Genomic DNA, 22,854 nt, shown 5'->3' with positions numbered 1-22,854 from the left:
CACAAAGCAACATCAAAATGCGTCAGGTAAATGTTCATTCCCCTTTTTTTGAGGGGTGTTTCTTTATACTACCACATATCATTTCGGACAACATTGCAAAGCCATATTTATGTTTGATGCCTGGTGTGTATATATACGGTCTCTGGTCAGGTAAAAATGTTCTTTCACCGGTTTTGCAAGGGTTTTTTATTCTCCACTGCCACCTATCGCCACCTATCGTTTCGGAGAACACTGCAGCGACGCTCGCGACGTTCGCGAAAGTATAAACGCCTACACCGCTCGCGCAGGGTCGCGCGAGGTGGGCGGAGTCGCGCGCTACGGTCGCTCGCGAAAGTATAAACCAGGCTTAAACCAGGCTTTAAGCCTGGTTTATACTCGACGCGCCGCGAGCGGCGCGAGGGTCCGCGCGGCGAAAATGACGTAATCGCGGTGGCTCCGCCCGTGCGCGAGGGCCTCGCGCGCTGTCGCGGCGCGAGGTCGTGCACCTCCCGAATTTTGTAACTTCGCGCGCGCGCCGCGCTTCAGCGCGATGGACAAAGTCATGTTTGCCGGGTTTATACACCTATACAAGGTGGAATTAAAGCACTTGTACGTCACTTTAAAGGTCCATTTCAATATTTCCCAGCACGTTAAACTTAATTAAGTTAAATATTTATACATATACTCGAAATGAATCGAAATAATTCGCTTTTTTATCACATTATTTAATGGTTGTTTATTTTCAAAACGCCCAGACGTCTAACGTCTTCACGTTCTCTCATGTTTCGCCCTGGAATTACAAGAGGCTCGTATTTGTTAACGTATCGTTTCGGACAACACTGCAAAGCCATATTTACGTTTGATGCCTGATGTGTATATATACGGTCTCTGGCCAAGTAAAAATGTTCTTTCCCCGGTTTTGCAGGGGTTTTTTATTCTCCACTGCCACCTATCGCCACCTATCGTTTCGGAGAACACTGCAGCGACGCTCGCGACGTTCGCGAAAGTATAAACGCCTACACCGCTCGCGCAGGGTCGCGCGAGGTGGGCGGAGCCGCGCGCTACAGTCACTCGCGAAAGTATAAACCAGGCTTTAGGCTCCTCCGCCTGTAGTCCTGTTTTTTTAACCATATGTATTTTTGTGCCGCTAACAGACGATAAATTTAGCTGAATGCTAGATAAAACGTTGTCTTCGGTGATATATACTGTAAATACCCTTTAATTCAACGTGATACAGTTGATGTAGCATGATGGCAGTGTTGGTGGAGTCGCTGATCTCCAAAACACCCCGTAGTCAAAATATTAGAGGAGCCTCATTTGAGGATGGTAGACCATATAGCAGTGATGTTCTGGTGTGAAAGTAAGCGAAAGCCAGTGTGAAGCATTTTATTTAAAACTTAGACAGATACATTAAGCTTTCATTTAGAATAGTTTACACAGTCTATTTAAATATAATTTACATAGACAAATCATAAGAATGAAAAATATAGCCTATATGAAATATATAGACGAAGAGTGACCGCAGTGTACTTCAATTGTTTCCAGAGAACAAAAAAAGTTTCCAGAGAAACAGGACGTATCAGATAAAAGTCCTTCACCAGCTTTGGAAAGCTTTATGGAAAGTGCTCTGAAGTAGCGTGAGGTGAAACCTGTTTATGTGCAATGTTCTGAAGACTGACGTGATAGGAAACAACCTGTCTGTTCTTCTTGCGGGTCAACATGCCTACACAGCTCTGCAACTCTTACCAGACGCTGAAACAGCCCCATAAATAGAGCTTGTGGGTGCTGACTTCTGAAGACATAAAATTACGGTACTTGATATCTGGCCTAATCTTGTATGTGAATGTGAATTCTGGCTGGGTTCAAAATATTTTTGGCTTCGCGTAAGGGTTTTCCACAGTGGTGGTGGATTCTGTTTGTCCTGATTGTAGCCCCTCTTCCCCCACAAGCTTGCTGGAACAGTAGTAATAAATGAACAGAAAGAATCCTGAAAAGAAACAAAAATGGCTTGAATGAGATTACAACTCACTGAAGGACTGGGTAGACCTTTGCCCACACCACTGGTATCATCACCCAACCCAGACATTATAAATCATGTACATCCAGCAGTTCCCAACAACATGTAAACAAACATTGTTTTTTCCAATGAACAAGCTATACTATATGTATTTTGCTATACAGGGGGTGGTGGTTATGGAACTGATCTTGTGATTGGAGGGTTGTGCCCTAGGCCATGACTGAAGTGCCCTTGAGCAAGGCACTTAACCCTAACTCCTCCTCTAGCACTGGGTTAGGGGTACCACAGCCCACTAATGTGCACTTTGCAAGTTGCTCTGGCTAAGAGTGTCTGCTAAATGCCCTAAATGTATATACATTCACTAGCTATTACAGTTTGTTGAACAATATTCCTTCCGAGATGAAGGTAGAAATAATTTGACATATTTCTCTGCCCCACCTTGGCAAGAGTTGAGGACAGTGAAGATGTAGTAAGCCGGGAGGCGCAGGGCACCATAGGCGAAGAAGGCGAAGCCCCAGGTGAGTCCGAACATGCTGCACAGACCCATGACAGTCAGGGCATCAGACGTCCCGATGCTGCTGCTCTGACCCGAGCCAACGTTGCCTTGGGTACTTGCCCCACGAAACCTCCTCGCCAGGCAGAGCCAGCGCAGCATGAAGGTGAAGGTCATCAGGGTGAAAAGGAAGATGACAGAGTAGAAGCCAATGTTCACCACATACTGGGTGATTGAGTCTACGATCCAGCACCTGTAGGAGCAGAAATCAGAGAGCATGCTGGGTAAGACTGCAACAGGAGAGCTAATAAAGCAACAGCAATTCAGCTCTGAATTTACAAGCAGACAGCATGGTATAGAAGGATGTCATATACTGTAAGATGAACAGACACAGAACAGAATACCAAAACATGAAAATAGGCCTGTCGCGATAATTACATTATCGACTTATCGTACGATAATTTTTTTAACCGCGATCATTTTTGCTGATGTCGATAATTGACCATTGGGTTTCCGCTCAAATTTGTTTACATGAGAATAAACCGCAACTACGTTAGATTTCAATAACGTCAATAACAGTGCCTCCACGCACACAGGTGGAGATGTGTTAGCTCGTGAAGGCTAATGGGACTCGAAATAATTCGCTTTTTATCACATTATTTAATGGTTGTTTATTATAGTGACCGTAGCGCGCGACTCCGCTCACCTCGCGCGAACCTCCGCGAACGGTGAAAGCGTTGTTCGAAACGATATGTGGTAGTATAAAGGAAATCGCCTCAAAAACAGTGGAAGGAACATTTACCTGACGAATTTTAATGTTTCTTTGTGTTTCAGGTTTGAAAAGTGCTGGAATTTAGGCTAAAGTACTTGAAAATACTTGAAATTGTAACTACTTCGTTTCACAATAAATATCTGACTGACTGAACAGTTAACAAATACGAGCCTCTTGTAATTCCAGGATGAAACATGAGAGAACGTGAAGACGTTCTAAGATTGGGCGTTTTGAAAATAAACAACCCTTAAATGATGTGATAAAAAGCGAATTATTTCGAGTATATGTATAAATATTTAACTTAATTAAGTTTAACGTGCTGGGAAATATTGAAATGGACCTTTAAAGTGACGTACAAATGCTTTATGAATTAAACTCCGCATAGCCCGAATATGAACTCCGCAAACATGACTTTGTTCATTGCGCTGCGGCGCGCGAGCGCGAAGTTACAAAATTCGAGAGGCGCAGGACCTCGCGAATCGACAGTGCGCGAGGCCACCGCGATTACGTAATTTTCGCCGCGCAGACCCTCGCTCGGCTCGCGATGCGTCAAGTTTAAACCAGGCTTAAACCAGACTTAACTCGCTATATAGCCAAAGAGATGCTGCCGTTAAATACAGTCAGAAAACATTTATAAACATGCTGAAAAAGATTTAACATGCAGTATGAACTGCCAAAGAAAACCTTTATCTCCCAAACTGCCATTCCAACCTTATATAATGAAGTCACGTGTTCTGAAGGAGATTAGACATCTCATTTTACTCTGCCACTACAGATATGTGGTCAAGCTCAAATATGAACCCATACATGAGCTTTACAATACATTACTGCCAACTGGTGTAATTGTATTATTATGCTACTATATTATTATTGTGGCACATTGTCTTAAAGCTCCTTTGGGGAGCCCAGAAGCAAGAAAAAATTTTATAATGGCACTTTAAAATGACAATATTATCGTTTATCGCAATAATTTCTGGGACAATATATTGTTCTGAAAATTTTGTTATCGTGACAGGCCTACATGAAAACTGTTGTATAAAAACTTATAGCAAAGTATCATCACTAAACATACCAAACAGAAAAAATCAGTTGAGCTTTGACATTCCATGTAGTTAACTGCAGTGTACTATTATTAGATTTTGGATATGTTACTTTTCTTTTATATACAATGAGAAAAATAAGTATTTGAACACCCTGCAACTTTGCAAGTTCTCCCACTTAGAAATTGGGAGGGGTATGAAATTGAGACATAATGAAAAAAAAATCCACAATGTATGATTTTTTAATCATTTTTTTGTGTGTTACTGCTGCGAATAAGTATTTGAACACCTGCCAGTCAGCAAAAATTCTGGCCCTCACAGACCTGTTAGTCCGCCTCTAAAAAGTCCACCTCCACTTATTCTAAATTAGAATCACCTGTTTGAGGTTGTGACCTGCATAAAGACACCTGTCCATCCCACACAACTAGTAAGACTTCAACTACTAACATGGCTTAAGACCAAAGAGCTGTCCAAAGATACCAGAGACAAAATTGTAGACCTCCACAATTTTCGGCTGGAAAGGTCTACGGGGCAATTGCCAAGCAGCTTGGTGAAAAAAGATAAACTTTATTTATCTTATTATTATTAGAAAATGGAAGAAGCTAAACATGACTGTCAATCTCCCCCAAACTAGGGCTCCATGCAAACTGGGGCTCATGGGGTAGCAATGATCCTAAGAAAGGTGAGGATTCAGCCCAGAACTACACTGGAGGAGCTGGTCAATGGCCTGAAGAGAGCTGACATCACTGTTTCCAAGGTTACTGTGGGTAATACACCAAGAAGTCATAGTTTAAAATAATGCATGGCATGGAAGGTTCCCCTGCTTAAATCAGCACACGTCCAGGCCCGTCTTAAGTTCGCCCATGACCATTTGAATGATCTAGAGGAGTCATGGGAGACAGTTCTGTGGTCAGATAAGACCAAAATAGAACTTTTTGGTCTTAATTCCACTCACCGTGTTTGGAGGACAAAGAATGATGAGTACCATCCCAAAAACACAATCCCTACTGTGAAGCATGGGGGTAGAAGCATCATGCTTTGGGAGTGTTTGTCTGCACATGGGACAGGACGACTGCACTGTATTAGGGAGAGGATGACCGGGGCCATGTTTTGTGAGATTTTGGGGAACAACCTCCTTGCCTCAGTTAGAGCACTAAAAATGGGTCGTGACTGGGTTTTTCAACATGACAATGACCCAAAGCACACAGCCAGGATTGTCAGTCTCCAGACCTAAACCTTATAGAAAATCTTTGGAGGGAGCTCAAACTCCGTTTTTCTCAGCGACAGCCCAGAAACCTGACTGATCTGGAGATCTGTGTGGAGGAATGGGCCAACATCCCTGCTGCAGTGTGTGCGAACCTGGTGAAAAACTACAGGAAACGTTTGACCTCTGTAATTGCAAACAAAAGCCACTGTACCAAATATTAAGATGAAAAAAAAAAAAAAAAAAAAATATATATATATATATATATATATATATATATATATATATATATATATACATACATATAATAGTATTATATACAATTATAGTAATATATGTATACACTAACAAACCTGGACACTATTTTAGGTCTAGCATAGTACAGTCACCTGAAAAAGGTAGCTGGCAGATTAGCAAGCTAGTTAGGCTAGTACTTGTCTGAGTAAAACGGTTCTATCGTTTTTTCTATCGTGAATAAATTGTTAAAAACTTAGATTGGACCAAGTGAACTGGCCACCGTATCTCTGAAAACCAAGCATAAACCAAAACGAAAGAAAAAACACCAGTGAAATCCCAACGAAAACCTACAGCTAGTACACGTGAAGTGGACTGGACAGCAGCAGGTTATGAATGAAGGCACGATGTATCTGATGCCCTCTTGTGGCTGCCTGCAGTACAACATTTTACTCCGCCCTTTCTATTTGAATATGAACGGCGCAGACGATAAACATTCATTTAAAATTAGTGGTGTCAATTCCAGGTTCAGATATTAAAAGTCCTCACAATCCAGGAAGCCTGAGCAAAATGCTGGTGAGGACTTTTAATCTCTGAACCTGGAATTGACACCTCTATCTAAAATAATTAATATTTTTGTCAGTTGGGTTGGGTCAATTATATAAGGTCTGTTAACGTTAATATCCGAATAGCTTTCTTTACGACGAACGGATTTATAAGTTATTTAATGACACTTAAAGGGGTGTAGCAACGATTGGCAGCAGTTAGCTGTGTTGAATGACAGCTAATAGTTGTTGAAATGTCGCTGAAGCGTTTGGCATTAAACTTTACTTTGGGTTGAGAATCATGTCACATTACCTACAACCAGTGGCGTGCACAGACATTTTGGGGGGCAAGTGCTCGGGGGGAGGGGGGGCACTTTTTTAGCGAACTTCATTATAAATAAAAAAAAATTACAAGCACATGTTGAATGAAATTTGACTTTTATTTTTAACATTCTCTAAACGTGAGTTTTCAATGGAAAAAAGTCACACCGCCAACTGATAAAATTCATATCCAATATTAACTACACACAGTCATTGTTAAGACCTTCAGTTAACTTCTGTTTACCCTCCACTGTCTGCAGGCCTTGTTGCATATATTTTGCAATTAGTAAATCTATAATAAAGGCCTACAATTAAGACAGTAAAAAGACCAAAAAGTAGGAGGAGTTATAGGCTACTGAGTGTTTTCATTACACGAATGCAGATGGGCATTTTTCACAGGTAATGGGGAACTTCCCGTTTCTTCTTTCACAAACGAATGTGTTAATTTATGTTGTCTAACAAAACGTTCAGCTTAACACATAGATTTGCAAACTCTACCTTAATTATTTGTATGTGGTCGTCCTCATGTTATCTATCATTGATTTGGGCTAGAGCGACTAGTTTATCAGGTGACCAGTCGGCTAAAAATGCTTAGTAGTTTGGTGCTGTATGAGACATTTTACAGCACAAGAAAATGATTTCACGTTGAGGGCAAACGGTACGATTTGACTTGATGTGTATGTGATCTGGCTGGTGGGGACGGGAGAAGAAGTCTATCGGTGAGCGTGTGTGCTGTGCTGAAGACGCTTCCTTCCACTCGCTGAACTGAACTGCTGCTGCAGCGCATCTGGTGTGTTAAAGGAAGAGAGAGGTCGGGTGTGTGTGCGAGGTGGTAGCTCATTTCAGGGCATTGTTTTTAATCGCTCAGGTTTTCAAAAGATCATTTTAAACCGACCACAGTAAAATGTTAATAAATTTTTTTTTAAACCGAAGTTTCAAAAAGGCACTTTCGTTGATAAAGGGCAGAGTTGGTGGTGAGGGGAGGGGGGGGGGGTTGTGGAACGGACACATTAATTAATATATGTTTATTTGCGGGGGGGGGGGGGGGGGGGGGGGGGTCAAATGGACACAGTTTGGACAAGTTTCCTCTCTGCTGCGCCTAATATATAAAGCGATCGATCACCAGTGGTTGGAAGCCCTTGGACTAGGGTGTGAAAGCATAAGAAAGACTGTGCTTACTTACATTCTCGCCACATTTCCTGTATCAGTGTATAAGACCAGTTCATCATATTTCCCCACACAGAAAAGGACAGCCACAGTAATGGCAGGAGACACTAATGAACACCAAAGTCAAAGATTAAATTACATTAGTAATACATAAAAACTGGTGTCAGCAGTCTACAAGTGTTCTCAAACAGCATTTATAGAGATTCATACTGTAATGCTCACATTGCTCTGCTGTGAGCACTAATCATTGTTTAATTCCAGAACTCACCCCAGCCAGCGATGCAGATCTTGGTGAGGTAGTGTTTGATAGTTGCCGTGTTTTTGGTTAGTTGCAGACAGATGTGCAGAGCCTCCAGACCGAACCATGTGAAGCTGGCCAGCAAGCAGTAGTGCATGAAACCTGCCATGAGCTTACAGCTTATCTTGTTATACGTGTTTGCCACATACGTGTTGGTCAGAAAGGTCAGGTTCAACAGAGACAGGGCCACAAACAGGTGTATGAGGATATGGAGTGAATCACTGGATCGGGCCTGACTGTGGAGAGACATTGAAGACATTTATCCAAACTCCAGTTTGTAATGTTAACATATTCATTTTGTTTTCTTTCTTCTTTTTGTTCACACTGTACCTAAGCAGGAAGTGCATGAAGAGGGCCACACAGAGGAAGAAGAGGGAGACCCCGCAGCCAATGGAGGTGATGTAGGTGAGGTTGTTGAAGTCTGAGCTGCTTATGTTTGCAGGATTGGGCTGTAGAAACACCATAACCATTTTAACATCTCCTGTGCTTCTTTTATGTCCAATCTAGCAATGGTCCCCTGCAAGCATGGCATGCTTTCTGGATCAGAAAAGGTTTTAAAATTTTTGCCCAAGTTCAAATTAGTGCATGAGGCTTATTACATAATCAGAGTTTTCAGTTGAATATACACATGGGTCTGTGATCATCTCTAACACCTATGAAGTCCTGTCTTCCTGCAGGCAGGATGTATTTCCAAACCTTACTGCCCTTTGCCTGATCTAACTTATACAAGGTCTTAGTTAGTAATTAATTAATTAATTACTTAGTTAGTAATTCGTTATGTTGGCTTATGACCAGTTTGTTGTGCTACAATTAGATGGAGGTGGTGTTTTGGATTATGATAAGTTGGAACAGATATGTTGGGAAATGATCCATTGGAAAAGGTGTGTTAGGCAATGGCTGGAACTGAAGGAAAATGTGCATAGAGTTACTGGTAACTGAGGAGTGATCTCTGTGGGTGGTGTTCAAGGTCACAGGAAAGATAGTGGTCATTGAGGGAAAATCTTCCTGGGTGCGGATAGTAGTCACTGAGGGAAAATCTCTGTGGGTGGGGTAGTGGTCAATAAGAGAGTACTGAAAGAGAATCTCACCACCATCAGCAAGGCAAAGAAGGTCAAGTGCTGGCATTCACAGGTTACACTGCCATTTACAGTAGTCGTATTGCACCCTTCAGTAATCCAGTTTGGCTGGGAACCTGGTGACAACAGTAATTTTTACATAAGCCAACTGGATATAAATTTGGTTACAAATTATTGGCAGTTTATGCATTTCTGTGGAAAATATGTTTTTCTTTGAAATATTTCAAAAATGATCTAGAAAAAAACGAGGAATGTCATCTGTTTGGAGTTTTAGAATGTAAATCTAACTGAAAACATTCTTGTTTAGGATTAAGCTTAGGTTACTGGTTCATTGATTTTAACAAATATTTTATTTAGTTTTAGTTTTTTTAGATTTAGTTTTATGATTGTGTCATTAATACAGTAGCGAACCGTGACCATTAAACCTGGGCCCGCTCCCATCCCCCCCCCCCCCCCCCCCCCCCCCCCCCCCCCCGAAAATTTTTTGTTTGCTCTCAAAGTCAAAGTGAACTCAATTAACTGCAATAAAGAAAAAAATTGAGACGACAGTACATCTTTAGAAACACAATAAACAATAATATCTGTACTAGATAACTTCTTAAGCAAAATAAGGTTCCAACAAAATAAGGTTCACAGCTCTGTGTTCCTCGGGAGCGGAATATGTAAACAACGCGCACGAGGGCATCAAAGGAATGAATCGAAACTAGCTAGCGGTGGTACGGTAACGACAGCTAGCATCGCCACAGTGGGCGGAAATTATCATACAGTTAAGCCCGCCCACTAAGAGGGAAGATATGATTGGTCAATTTTGCTGTCATTTGAAACTGGTATTGCGCTGAATAATATGCCAGGCCCTCTGTAAATGAACAGTGGGCCCACCAATCACCACCATTCTGCGGAGGCATCACAATCCTGATAGGGGGAGACACAGGCTCACAGGCTTCCACTTAACTTAACCCCTCACCTTCCAACACAGATTGAATAGATACGGTGGAATATTTTATTTGCTTATATTTTTGTAATTGTTTCGATGTCGATTGTCAAACTGTAAGTAGATAAAATAAAATTGGATAAATTTTATTATATATATTTATGTTTTAAGAATATTTAGGCCCTCTGAGAGGGCGTAGAGGGCCCTGACGGTTCCCCACTGCATTAATGTGACGATCGGGGTGGAGCGAAGGACGAGATACAGAATCCTTGCAGAGACGTCACTTTTAATGTATAACACATAGATTGCGCAATAGCGCACGAGGAACATCTGACACTTTACACAGAAACGTGTAGACTCTAGACAACGACGAGCACAGGACACTGCGCGAGCGCACATTAAATAGACAAACCACATTAACCCCATGTGATTACGAGACGATTCACAGGTGAGACGGATTATCACATGACATAGCTATCACCACGGAATATCCACAGACGCAGACGATGCACGTAGACTACGTAAACACACGCCCAAAAGGGAGGGGCCGGGGTCCTCAACGTGACAGACGCCCCCTCCAAGGGCACTACCCGTCCCGGGGTGCCAACAGGACCGAGTGCCCCGAACCCACGACGATGAGCGGATCCGACGTGCTCAGTCCTGCGTTTGGGAGGTGACTGCCCTTGGCGGAGCGTCCATCACGAATCGCCTAGCACACCCTCCCTGGGAAGACGGGGGAAAAGACGTTAAACACATTAAACGGCATATTCACAAACACACACACAGGCACGTTCACACACAGTGGCACAAGAGGGAAAAACGGGTTTGGTACACAAAGGGGAAGACTGACAAACACGGGAACACACACACACGACATGGGCGCCAGGCTGCGCGCCAGGAGGAGAGCGAGTAGGGGAGATAGATCTGGTGCTGCTGGCGCTGCGTTGGGCAGTCCCCTTCCTGCCCCTGCCGCAAACCCCCCACCAGGCGCAGCGCGGCGGGCGGACGCGTCGGGTGCCGCGTAGCTGGCGGACGTGTCCGAGGCAGCGTAGCTGGCGGGCCTGCCAGACGCAGCGCGAGGGAGCTCCTCCCCATAGTCCATCGGCTCCTCCTCGCCCTCCAGAACCCCTTCCATGGACTGAGCCGGGCTCTCACCCCGGGAATAGTCCATGGGGCTGGCCCTGGAAGGTCCGGAGGACGCGGTCTCCCCAGGAGTGCTCCTCCCTTTGACAGTTCCCGCGGAGGAGGGAAGGCTCTCCTCCTCATCCTGCGTGTAGGGGTCACTATCGTACACCCCTGAAACCACTGACGGGGAATAGTCCTCCGCACCGTAGTCCACGGTGGACCTGTCGAACTCCTGTACCTCGGGAGAGAGACCCACAGGCGGGGGAAGGTAGTCCTCCTCCTCCGATTCCGGCTCCTCCTCCTCCTCACCGTAGTCTACGGTGGTTTCGTCGTAGACGGAGGGAGGGTACTCCTCCTCCTCCCCTTCCCCACCATAGTCAATGGTAGGAGCGGAGTATATGGACGGAGGGTATTCCTCTTCTTCCTCCCCCTCCCCAACATAGTCCACCGTGGGAGCAGAGTAAACGGACGGAGGGTATTTCTCTTCTTCCTCCTCTTCGGAGTCCTCCCCGGGGTGTCTCCGGGGTGGAGTCCGTGGCGCTGATCTCGAATGCGCTTGCCCTCGGAGGCGAGAGGGCGCGGGAAGGAGAGGAATGTCTATGCCTCCAAATCCTTACCGCACCCTCGCGGAACATCTCCGCCATCTCGGGGCTTCTGCACGTCCGCGCCGCAGACAGCTGGGCTGCGCACACCGGGTCCTGCTCCAATTCTTCCTGTGTCGGCGTGACTTCGCGGCGCAGGGGTGAGGAAGCAGCCCGGTGATGCCGCTTGCTGTGGCGTTGACCCTTCTTCGGCCGGGTGGTGTAGCCCGGCATGCTTACTAGGTGTCTCAAATGGCTCGTCGTTCTGTGACGATCGGGGTGGAGCGAAGGACGAGACACAGAATCCTTGCAGAGACGTCACTTTTAATGTATAACACATAGATTGCGCAATAGCGCACGAGGAACATCTGACACTTTACACAGAAACGTGTAGACTCTAGACAACGACGAGCACAGGACACTGCGCGAGCGCACATTAAATAGACAAACCACATTAACCCCATGTGATTACGAGACAATTCACAGGTGAGACGGATTATCACATGACATAGCTATCACCACGGAATATCCACAGACGCAGACGATGCACGTAGACTACGTAAACACACGCCCAAAAGGGAGGGGCCGGGGTCCTCAACGTGACAATTAATATATATTATTACTATAAAAATTATTATTGCAATATTTTACAATCCTAATAACTGAGATTTTGGATGTTGAAAAGTGCTATATAATTAGGCATCATTATTTTTATTTTTAAAAATGCATTATTATTATTATTATTATTATTATTATTATGATAGAAGTCATTCATATGTAACTTTTGGCCTTGAGACTAGCACAGGTGAGATAACATTACCTGATCCATTCCAAGAGTGACAAAAAGGAACAACTCCATTCTGCAGAGAAAAGTAAAACGTAAAATTTTAGGTAATTAAGTTATTCGATAAAAATTGCTTTCAATAGGTGTCTGACAAAAGAACATAATACTTCTTGGTGCAAAGTGGAAAATGAAAATGAAAAAAAGCTGAATAAGCAGCATAACAGTGTTGGTAATTTTCACATTGCAGAAACAAATGCAATGCAAATAAATACAACACTGTAACCTGGGCATCTACAGACTGCATTTATACTCGCATGTTATTACTGACAGATCTGTATATTATTACTGACTCTCATCTTATTAATGACAGCTGTGCATGTTATTACTGGGTAGATATAATATTCTTGTTGTGATGAGTGTATTATTAGAATGGAGGTTTTGAATTACCGTGTCAATATTCCTGAAGGTTAAGTTAATTGTGTCCATGAGGTTGTTTATGTCTGCTCCCATCTCAATGGAATACACTTCATTATCTAAAACTGTGCTGTGTTTTTCATCCTTAGATAGCGGGATTGAGAGAGAGAAAGTGTGTAGTGGAAATTGTTTCACTTTCAGCAGTTTAGTAACTGCAGTTTCATGATACTGCAAGGAATTATTAACACATTTTTTATAACTGCCTGGATTGTATAATATTTGTTTGTTTATTAACTAATTTATTCAAAGCCCAGAAAACCACAAAGCTCATGAATGTCAGGGTAGAATATAGGGCACAGCATTAATATTCTATATTTTTATCTGACAAATAACTGGAAAAATATATTTGTACCTGGATAAATTTTGTAAATAGGAACACAGAAACAAATAAAGTGGTGCTGTTTTGCTTAAGTGATTTCTCAAAAGCCTCCTTCGGTACTGAGATCGTCCTGGGAAAAGTTCCAATCTGAGTCTCATCTTGGATAATCTGTAAAAATGACAGTATTTCTGGAATTTTAGAAGTTGACAAAACTGGCAATAATTTTGGCACCTGTACTCACTGGAACCTTCTACACATACAATTAAGCATTAAAAAAGTGTAGGCTATCTGTTGCACTGCAAAAAATTGTTAGCCAATTTCAACCTGGTTAATTCCTGGTCAGGTGCAGACCACAAACTCACTGCTAAGCAGATATGATTTGGATTGTCAAGACAGCAGCGACACTGATGTGGGTACGTTAGAGGATGACGTGGGTATGGTAGAGGGTGATGTGGGTATGGTAGAGGATGACATGGGTATGGTAGAGGATGATGTGGGTACGTTAGAGGATGACGTGGGTATGGTAGAGGATGACGTGGGTATGGTAGAGGATGATGTGGGTACGTTAGAGGATGACGTGGGTATGGTAGAGGATGACGTGGGTATGGTAGAGGATGATGTGGGTATGGTAGAGGATGACATGGGTATGTGTATCAGTGATGCTGTTAATCTGACCTACAAAGGTGGTCACAAACTGACCCTTAAAGAGTTAACATAGTATAACAAATAGCAAGGTAATTCATTCAAATAAATACATGTTTTGAATACAGTGCTAGTAATGTAAGAGATACATATGGGGTGATGCAGCTTGGTCATTCCCATCTTCACGAGATGGTTGTATGAGGCCCGTTTTTAATCCAGTAAGGCAATGAAGAGTGCATATAGATAGTGAATATGGGGTTTTAGCATGTAATTACTTTTATACATATGTGTGCACTATTATGCAAAGACTGCATTCCGCCTCTCCTGTACCTACACTAAGATTGGTGACATTGGAGTAGGCAAATGAGACTGTGTCAGGCTTTTGGGGTGTTTTTGGTTTCACAAAAATACCCTGTGCATCTGGTAAGGACACAGACATTGTTGAGCGGTTCCCCATAAGTGCCAAAACAGTGGTGGTCAAATTTGCCATAGCAGCACTAAAATAACAGAGAGAAAGAGAGGGAGGGAGGGAGGGAGGGAGGGAGAGGGTGAGAGAGAGCAAATTATAATTCTTCATTGTCATAAGAGAATTTAATAGTTTTCTGCTCATATATAACATTTTCTTACACCATGTTAATAGTTTTGTTGTCTTGAGGAGTTATGTGAATATTTAAGTTGATCTGTCCTTCTGGTTCTTGAAATGGGGTGCCGCATTTAAAGCATTTAAGTTCTGTCTTTGAATCACCCAACACGATGTTGTCATCATTACTGTTATCTGCAATTGGCACTCACAAACATGCAAAAACAAACAGTGAAATTAATGAGACCAGCTGCAAGCTAAACATTTCTGGGGTAGATGATATGACATTCACTGTCTCCATAAAGAAGGCATTTTTACCTGTACAAGGTTTATACATGGTATGCTGGCAAATGTCATTGGGATTCAGACATTTGATATTACAATCTGGGTGCACTGTAGGTGTTCTATCTGTGCATCTGGAAAATTTTTCATTCTTAATCCACCCTGAATTGTTTTGAGTGATTTAGAAAAGAAAATAATTAATTAATATGGTTTATCACAGGTACAATTTGTACATTTAGAAAAGCTATGGTGACATTCCCACTGCAACTGGTGATTCAGTTTTCGTTTACCCTTTTGTTTTGTTTTCTACACCCCTAATATTATCGCCTGTGTCTTATTAGTCCTTGTTGTCCCTGTCTTGTTGTTCCATTAAGCCTGTGTCTAAGTTTTTTGCGTTCATGTTATGTTTGTGTGTGTACATTTGTATGTTGTGTATACGTTTTGCTGCCTGTTTCCTGTTATTTGTGTTTTGCTCCTTCTGTAATCATGTGTTCTGGTTTTGCTGTAATCATGTATTCCAAACACTGTGCTGTTCTGTGGGGTCGCTGGCATGTGTAGACAGGGTGACCAAAACTAGGCAATGAAGACCTCTCAGGGTTCTGGGTTCTTCTCATGTATGCAAAATTGGAATCAGCATCAGAAAATGTTTTTGGTTTTAGTTTAATATTCAGTATAGAAAGCAATTGACTGACAGTACCCCCAAACTAGTAGCCTCTGTTAGAAGGTGTTGCATATGGCGTTTGTTTATGTTTGTATCTTTGTCTGTATTTTGGTTTTATACTATGCCTCACTCAGGTGGTGTGTGTGCCTCATTCACAGCATCACCTGAGTCCCATTATGTCACTGTTCCTTAAAAGCTGTTTTGTGTTAGTATGACTGTCAGTGTCATGATTGACCCCGCTCCCACCCGTCTCTCACGACCCCGCTCCCACCCGTCTCTGACGACCCCGCTCCCACCCGTCTCTCACGACCCCGCTCCCACCCGTCTCTCACGACCCCGCTCCCACCCGTCTCTCACGACCCCGCTCCCACCCGTCTATCACCACCCCGCTCCCACCCGTCTCTCACGACCCCGCTCCCACCCGTCTCTCACGACCCCGCTCCCACCCGTCTCTGACGACCCCGCTCCCACCCGTCTCTCACGACCCCGCTCCCACCCGTCTATCACGACCCCGCTCCCACCTGTCTATCACGACCCCGCTCCCACCTGTCTATCACGACCCCGCTCCCACCCGTCTATCACGACCCCGCTCCCACCCGTCTATCACGACCCCGCTCCCACCTGTCTATCACAACCCCGCTCCCACCTGTCTGTCATGACCCCCGTTCCCACCCGTCATGACCCGTCCCTCACGACCCCGCTCCCACCCGTCTCTCACGACCCCGCTCCCACCTGTCTATCACGACCCCGCTCCCACCCGTCTATCACGACCCCGCTCCCACCTGTCTATCACAACCCCGCTCCCACCTGTCTGTCATGACCCCCGTTCCCACCCGTCATGACCCGTCCCTCACGACCCCGCTCCCACCCGTCCCTCACGACCCCGCTCCCACCCGTCTCTCACGACCCCGCTCCCACCCGTCTCTCACGACCCCGCTCCCACCCGTCTCTCACGACCCCGCTCCCACCCGTCTATCACGACCCCCGTTCCCACCCGTCATGACCCGTCCCTCACGACACCGCCCGTCCATCATGACCCCATGCTCCCACCTGTCTATGTCAGGGCTGGCTCGGATGCCATACCTTCTACCTCCACAAGAGGCACCCGAGTCAGTCCCAGACTCTCTGGGCGCAGTCAGCGGTGATCCGTTTTTTCCAGGGCTTCTTAAGGAAGCTTGGTGAAACGGATCACTGCTGATTAGTTTTGGTCTTGTCATAACGCTCTCAGCCCCTCTCCCTGTCTCTCATTCTCTAAGTTGCATACCTATGTGAAGGTGTCTTGCCACCTTACTTTCTCTTTCTCTCTCCTCAACCTTTTACTTTTACTTATTCAAGTGTCTACCTCCTGCACCACTTCTGGACCATCTCAAGTTTTCCTCCAGCCTTATCTCTTCCTGTCAGTTACTCTTATTTTGGGAAGGGTTTTTGTTTTGTTGCGGCGTTCGCCTGCTGTCAGTGACTTCCCTTGGTGTCCTTAGTTTCGTTTTACGCGGTGAGTTTTTTCGGCGTTCTTTCTGTTACCTTTATTATTTTACTCCCGTGTCTATATGGTTGAGTTTTGCCTTTTCACATGTTGAGTATTCCACGTTGTTTTCTGTTGGTTGTTTTTCTGTTGGTGCTTTGTATGTTCGCGTGTGTTTATTTAATACACACAGTCCTAGTGATAAACATTTATCCCTATTGGTTTCTAACGGCATTTGGGCTCAATTCTCCCTTAATTTTCTTACGCAGTGTGTACCGGTCTGTACACCCCGAGTTACAGTCCATCACGACGGCCGTCTCTCACGACCCCGCTTCCACCCGTCTCTCACGACCCCGCTCCCACCCGTCTCTCACGACCCCGCTCCCACCTGTCCCTCACGATCCCACTCCCACCTGTCTATTATGTCTTATGTTTTTGTGTTCCATGTGCTCAGTGTTGTCATTTCGGTTGTTAAGTCTATTCATTTGTAACCCTGCCCCTCTTTAGTGTTATAACCTGTATGTGGTTTAGTTCCCTTGCTATCTCGTGTGCTTATACCCTGTATTTTGTTACATCATGTTACATCATTGCTCCATGTCAGTCATTGTCATTACATTGGCACTCTTTTGTTCTTTCTGTTTGGTTTTGTTTTTTTTTTTTTACATTCAATAAACTCTTTAGTTGGACATTGCATCAGAGGGGCATTCACTTGTTGTGCTTCAAGATCTAGGGCCTGAGAGTCATAGTGTCATCCATGTTCTGGGTGGTACAGTGCTCTCTGTGCCCAGGGGGGCATGGTGCCCACTGGGTCATCCCCCCCTCCTCCTTGCTTTGCCATCACCGTGGTGTTGTACATGTATTGTGATTTTATACCACACCCCACTGAGGTGATGTTTATGCCTTATTCTCATTATGTTATTGTGCTGCTCTATATTTAATTTATTTTGTGTTTGTATGGCTGTCAGTCATTGTCATTATATTGACTTTCCTCAGGTTTTGTTTTATTGCTTTCATTAAACTCTTCAGATGGAGATCTTGGCTTCCTTTTCTCCTGCATTTCTATGTCCATGACATTGATAAACACGGGACTGAAAACTTTGTAGTATGTTTGCATTTATGGTACCAGTAATCATGTAGAGCACTATTTTCAATTTAAACAGCTTTAAGGAATAATCAAATTATGATAATGGTACAATATTGTTATTACCTTGCAAGGTGTTGTTGCATGTACCATTCAAAAAGATTAATGACGTCGGTCTTGGTTTTTCTCTGGTTATGTTGATCGAGTAAATTGTGTTGTTTTTTAATAACCACAAACCAATGTCTTTATATGTACAGCCTGAGAATAGATAATAGCAAACAAATTGTCACTTACCTTTTCTATTGCTACGTGGGAGAGATGCTGAGGATGCGGAGACGTGTTGCAGATTCACACACAAATGTTTATTAGCATGTGCTATGTCAGTAGCGCAAACGCCCACAGCATTAACACACAACATGCACGAAGCAGTCTCAGACCGAGACAAAGACGAGCACGGGACACTGCGTAAACGCACATTAAATAGACGAACAACACTAGCTCCGAGTGATAACGAGACGAGTCACAGGTGAGACCAATGAACACACTCACACAAACCCACACCCACGGAAGTACACATATGGGCATAACTAAATGAAGATGACATAAACAAACTCCCAAAGGGAAGGGTCTGGGGCTATATCGTGACAGCCATGAAGTCACTGTCTACTTTAATAAGTGCAATATATTTAATGGCTTTAATTGCATTATATATGTTAATGTAATGTAATACAGTATAATAGTCAACACAATATGCAAAACCATGCAAGAGAAACAGTGAAACATATCTAAATGTAAATGTGCCATATTTTGTCAATTGTGATTTTTTCACCGCAATCGAAATTTGTCCTCTGCTTTTTATCCATCTGTGCAGTTAGAACACACACACTAGTGATTACTAGGGGGCTGTAGATCACATGTGCCCAGAGCGGTGGGCAGCTCTAGCCCGGCACACGGGTAGCAGTTGGGGTTAGGTGCCTTGCTCAAGGGCACCTCAGTCATGGCCTCAGATCTGGGAATCGAACCCACGACCCTCCGGTCACAAGACCAGTTCCCTACCACCAGGCCATGACTGCCCTAAATGGGGATGTTTTAGGGATTTTGTTTCCACCAAGTTTTATTATGTCATGCTCTTCTTGGTGGAAACAATGGTGGAAACATTTTTGTGTGGGACTACATTCTTTTACATACAGCTGTTTTATCTATGGTTTTAATGCACCTCACTTACTTAGAGGTGTCTTCAGTGTTTTACATGTGATGCTTTCAACAGCTGCACCTCAAGCACTTCTCTGTGGAAGTGGTCAGGTATACCAAGAGGCCATGAAATTTGGGCAAACTCACCTGTATTATTATCCCTTTGATTTGTGTCAAATGACAAAAAGCAGCTTTGATCTAACACTTTCACTGCTGTAGAAAGAAACAAACAGAAATTTCAGTTCAAATGTACCAGCGAGTTGCCAAAATATACCATTAAATTGCAACTCCATGACTTACAACAGAAATTTTTAGGCAAGTATCCTGTATAGCCACCATCCATCAAAAACACCTGTTCACATCCACTTACGTGACGACACCCTTCGCAAAGAAGGCCTTAATAGAATAGAACATACATTTTGAAGAGCACAGACTGTTAATCAAACTGTTCACCTAATGCTGTTTTCAAGATAACATTTAAATTTTTTTTTTAAGGAAATGTATAGGAATGTCAAGGAATTTCATGGATTATGACCTGCACATCTTCAGGTTTGTACCATTATGAGAATAGTGTGTAAATCTGTACATGGATGTATTGTATAAGAATAATATACTGTGGTGTAGGGATCAGAAGTACCTGGAGGAAATATCCAGATGGTCGCCATAATCATCAGAAAACTGCATATTCCAAACTTTATAGCAGGCTTCCAGCTCATCTTGAGTTCACCGATACCCAGCCAGAGAACAGAGAACTCTGTAATGATCATTTAAGACTACCTTAAGGGTCAGGTTTCATATTACATTCAGTAATGCTCATTGTTTTCCTGTTTACCTTCAGTCACAGAGACAGAATGCAAAGTATATGCAACCACAAAGCCAGAGGAATAGACAGCAACTTATAGCCAGTGTTATTGTCATAGGACTTTTAAATCATAGTGTGTAAACGTACGTAACATATATAATTTATTTTGAGTATGTAACGTACGTGACTGTAGGCCTAAAAAGGCCTGCTGCTTGGCACATACGCTCGTGTGATCATTGATTTCCATGTCTACTACTACTATATCTAGTGTATGTAGTGTTTTGTTAGCTGCATCCTTGATGCTAGAGCGAAACTTCCCTGAGCTGTTTAAATCTGCCAACCTGCAGAATTTAGGTTAGAGGTCCAGCTATGAGGAAGTGTTACAAATGAATCACTTGGGTTTCTTTGATAAACATTTACATTTAAACAATATGATCATGTGTTGAAATATGTCTTGCAATTATTTGTATTTTTCAGTGTAATGCTGTTATCCAATAGGTTGGGGTTATTTGCATGTTTTGCATATTTGCTTACACAGTACACCAGCTTTGTCTAAGCAAACATAATCTATTGAAATGCATGAAGAGTTCATTCTGCATGAAAAAGACTACAAAATTCCTGGATTCCTCAGTGCAGGCATTGATATTCTATAGGCAAATGTTCTAAGAAAGATCTTTGTACGTAGAAATCTGTTAGTACACATCTGTTATAAAATCCTATTCCTATTCTTTTACTTTTGCTTAATATATTACGATAAATTCTGAACTGGCAACATAAATGAACATAAACTCACTTGCATTTTTGTAAATTTCACATTAATTGTACTGTCCCAGACAATCAAACTACACCATTAATATATTAGAAAAAGACAAACGAAGGTGCTAGGTTAAACATGTAACAGCTCTACTTCAACAGCCCGGTTGGTAACGAGAGATTTATTGTATATTTCCATATACAATAAGTAGATCCAGATAGATGTTTTTAAAATACATTGGTAGAAAATACATTCATTTTTATAAAATGTTTTTTATTTTGTACTTTTAAATAGCTTTTTTTTAAGTGCTATTTTTCTTAAAGCAGTTGTACAGGAACCAGGTCTTGTCCCTTAATAAGCAAGCTGACCTGGTCCTAATGACCCTCAATAAATGAGCCAAAGATAACCTAATCACCCTTAATGAGCAAGCCAAAGAGTTTTCAAAGACACATGATGAATGACCAAAATGTATTTCTGAAACTTGATCTGAGTCTTGCTTTTAAAAGACATTTATGAATTTACTGATATTAAGTCAATTAAAAAATAGTTGCAGGTCCTAGATATAGTTTTCAAAGACACATGATGAATGACCAAAATGTATTTCTGAAACTTGATCTGAGTCTTGCTTTTAAAAGACATTTATGAATTTACTGATATTAAGTCAATTAAAAAATAGTTGCAGGTCCTAGATATGTGTGAGTACATTTTTACATGAATTGGTCTCTTACTTGGTTAGCTGAAGTTGGTCCCTCTGTGCTTATTGCCTGTACAGTAGTACAGGTGTGTAGATTCAGTGTGGTTTACCTTAGTGAGCAATTAGTATCATATGACCTTTCTCTAGTAGACCAACACACCGTTGTCTCTGTTTCTCATGCCTGGTTAATTTGTATATCTTCTTTCATGCAAATTTTCACACAGAGGAGCTGTTCAAGATTTCATGTTACTCAAAATGTATTATTATTGACAACATGTGTTATTGTACGTAACATACAGAAAATTACTTAATATTACTCAACCAGACTTTGAAACACAGAACTAAACATTTGAGATTTCTTTGAAATAAAGTGCATTATAAATAAAATGTATTATTATTATCATTACTAACTATGAGTTCATGTAACCTTGCCACTAGGGTGCACATACCTGTGTATTTTAATGCCGGTAAATAGGGAGGGTTGCGTCAGGAAGGGCATCCAGTGTAAAAACTGCGCCAAATCAAATGATGCGGATCAAAAATAGAAATTCCATACCGGATCGGTTGAGGCCCGGGTTAACAACGACCGCCACTGGTGCTGTTGTCCAACAGGGCATTAGCGGAATTTGGACTACTGTTGGGACAAGGAGGAGGAGGAGAGGGGGGAAGAGGGTTCTGAAGCTGAAGGAGTGGAGGCAGAGCAGGAAGGTGGAGGTTAAAGTTGGTACGTTGAATGTGGGCACTATGACAGGTAAAGGGAGAGAGCTAGTTGATGCGATGGAGAGGAGGAAGATAGATATAGCCTACTGTGTGTACAGGAGACCAAGTGGAAGGGGAGCAAGACCAGGAGCATTGGTGGTGGCTTCAAATTATTCTATCATGATGTAGACAGGAAGAGAAATGGAGTAGGGGTAATCCTGAAGGATGAGTTTAGTAAGAGTGTAGTGGAGGTAAAGCGAGTAAGTGACAGGGTGATCTGTGTAAAGTTAGAGATTGATGGGGTGATGATGAATGTCATCAGTGCTTATGCTCCTCAGGTTGGTTGTGATGTGGAGGAGAAAGAAGAACTCTGGAGAGAGTTAGATGCAGTTGTTTTGCAGGTTCCTAAAGAAGAGAGAGTGGTTATTGGAGCAGATTTATATGGACATGTTGGTGGAGGGAACAGTGGTGATGAGGAGGTGTTGGGTAGATATGGTGTTAAAGAAAGGAACATGGAAGGACAAATGGTGGTAGATTTTGCTAAAAGGATAAAGATGGCTGTAGTTAACACTTACTTTAAGAAAAAGAAAGAGCACATAACATATAAGAGTGGGGGAACATGCACACAGGTCGACTATATCCTCTG

At 42.8% G+C, this 22,854-nt stretch overlaps 1 protein-coding gene across 4 annotated transcripts; it reads right to left on the bottom strand.

Moving 5' to 3' along the window:
* Window positions 1-1,361: 1,361 nt before the first annotated feature.
* Window positions 1,362-22,288, bottom strand: adgrg11 (adhesion G protein-coupled receptor G11). Of its 4 annotated transcripts, none has more exons than XM_077016620.1 (17): window positions 21,959-22,288; window positions 19,897-20,013; window positions 19,560-19,655; window positions 19,407-19,472; window positions 18,195-18,326; window positions 14,901-15,026; window positions 14,630-14,777; window positions 14,337-14,499; window positions 13,394-13,528; window positions 13,015-13,125; window positions 12,604-12,643; window positions 9,159-9,262; window positions 8,401-8,519; window positions 8,041-8,306; window positions 7,789-7,879; window positions 2,435-2,742; window positions 1,362-1,966 (listed from the first exon to the last, which is right to left on the bottom strand). In XM_077016620.1, exons 2-17 carry the CDS (start codon window positions 19,973-19,975, stop codon window positions 1,842-1,844), a joined length of 2,109 nt encoding a protein of 702 aa, XP_076872735.1. In that variant the 5' UTR covers window positions 19,976-20,013; window positions 21,959-22,288; the 3' UTR covers window positions 1,362-1,841. The 4 variants fall into 4 exon arrangements, with proteins under 4 accessions (XP_076872735.1, XP_076872737.1, XP_076872734.1 ...); XM_077016622.1 differs by lacking the exons at window positions 18,195-18,326; window positions 21,959-22,288 and adding exons at window positions 18,363-18,389; window positions 21,544-21,626; XM_077016619.1 differs by lacking the exon at window positions 21,959-22,288 and adding an exon at window positions 21,544-21,626.
* Window positions 22,289-22,854: the final 566 nt, after the last annotated feature.

The sequence above is a fragment of the Brachyhypopomus gauderio genome, chromosome 9 (genome assembly GCF_052324685.1).
Source record: "Brachyhypopomus gauderio isolate BG-103 chromosome 9, BGAUD_0.2, whole genome shotgun sequence".
Classification (NCBI taxonomy): domain Eukaryota; kingdom Metazoa; phylum Chordata; class Actinopteri; order Gymnotiformes; family Hypopomidae; genus Brachyhypopomus; species Brachyhypopomus gauderio.
This window is presented reverse-complemented; position numbering and strand designations above follow the sequence as displayed.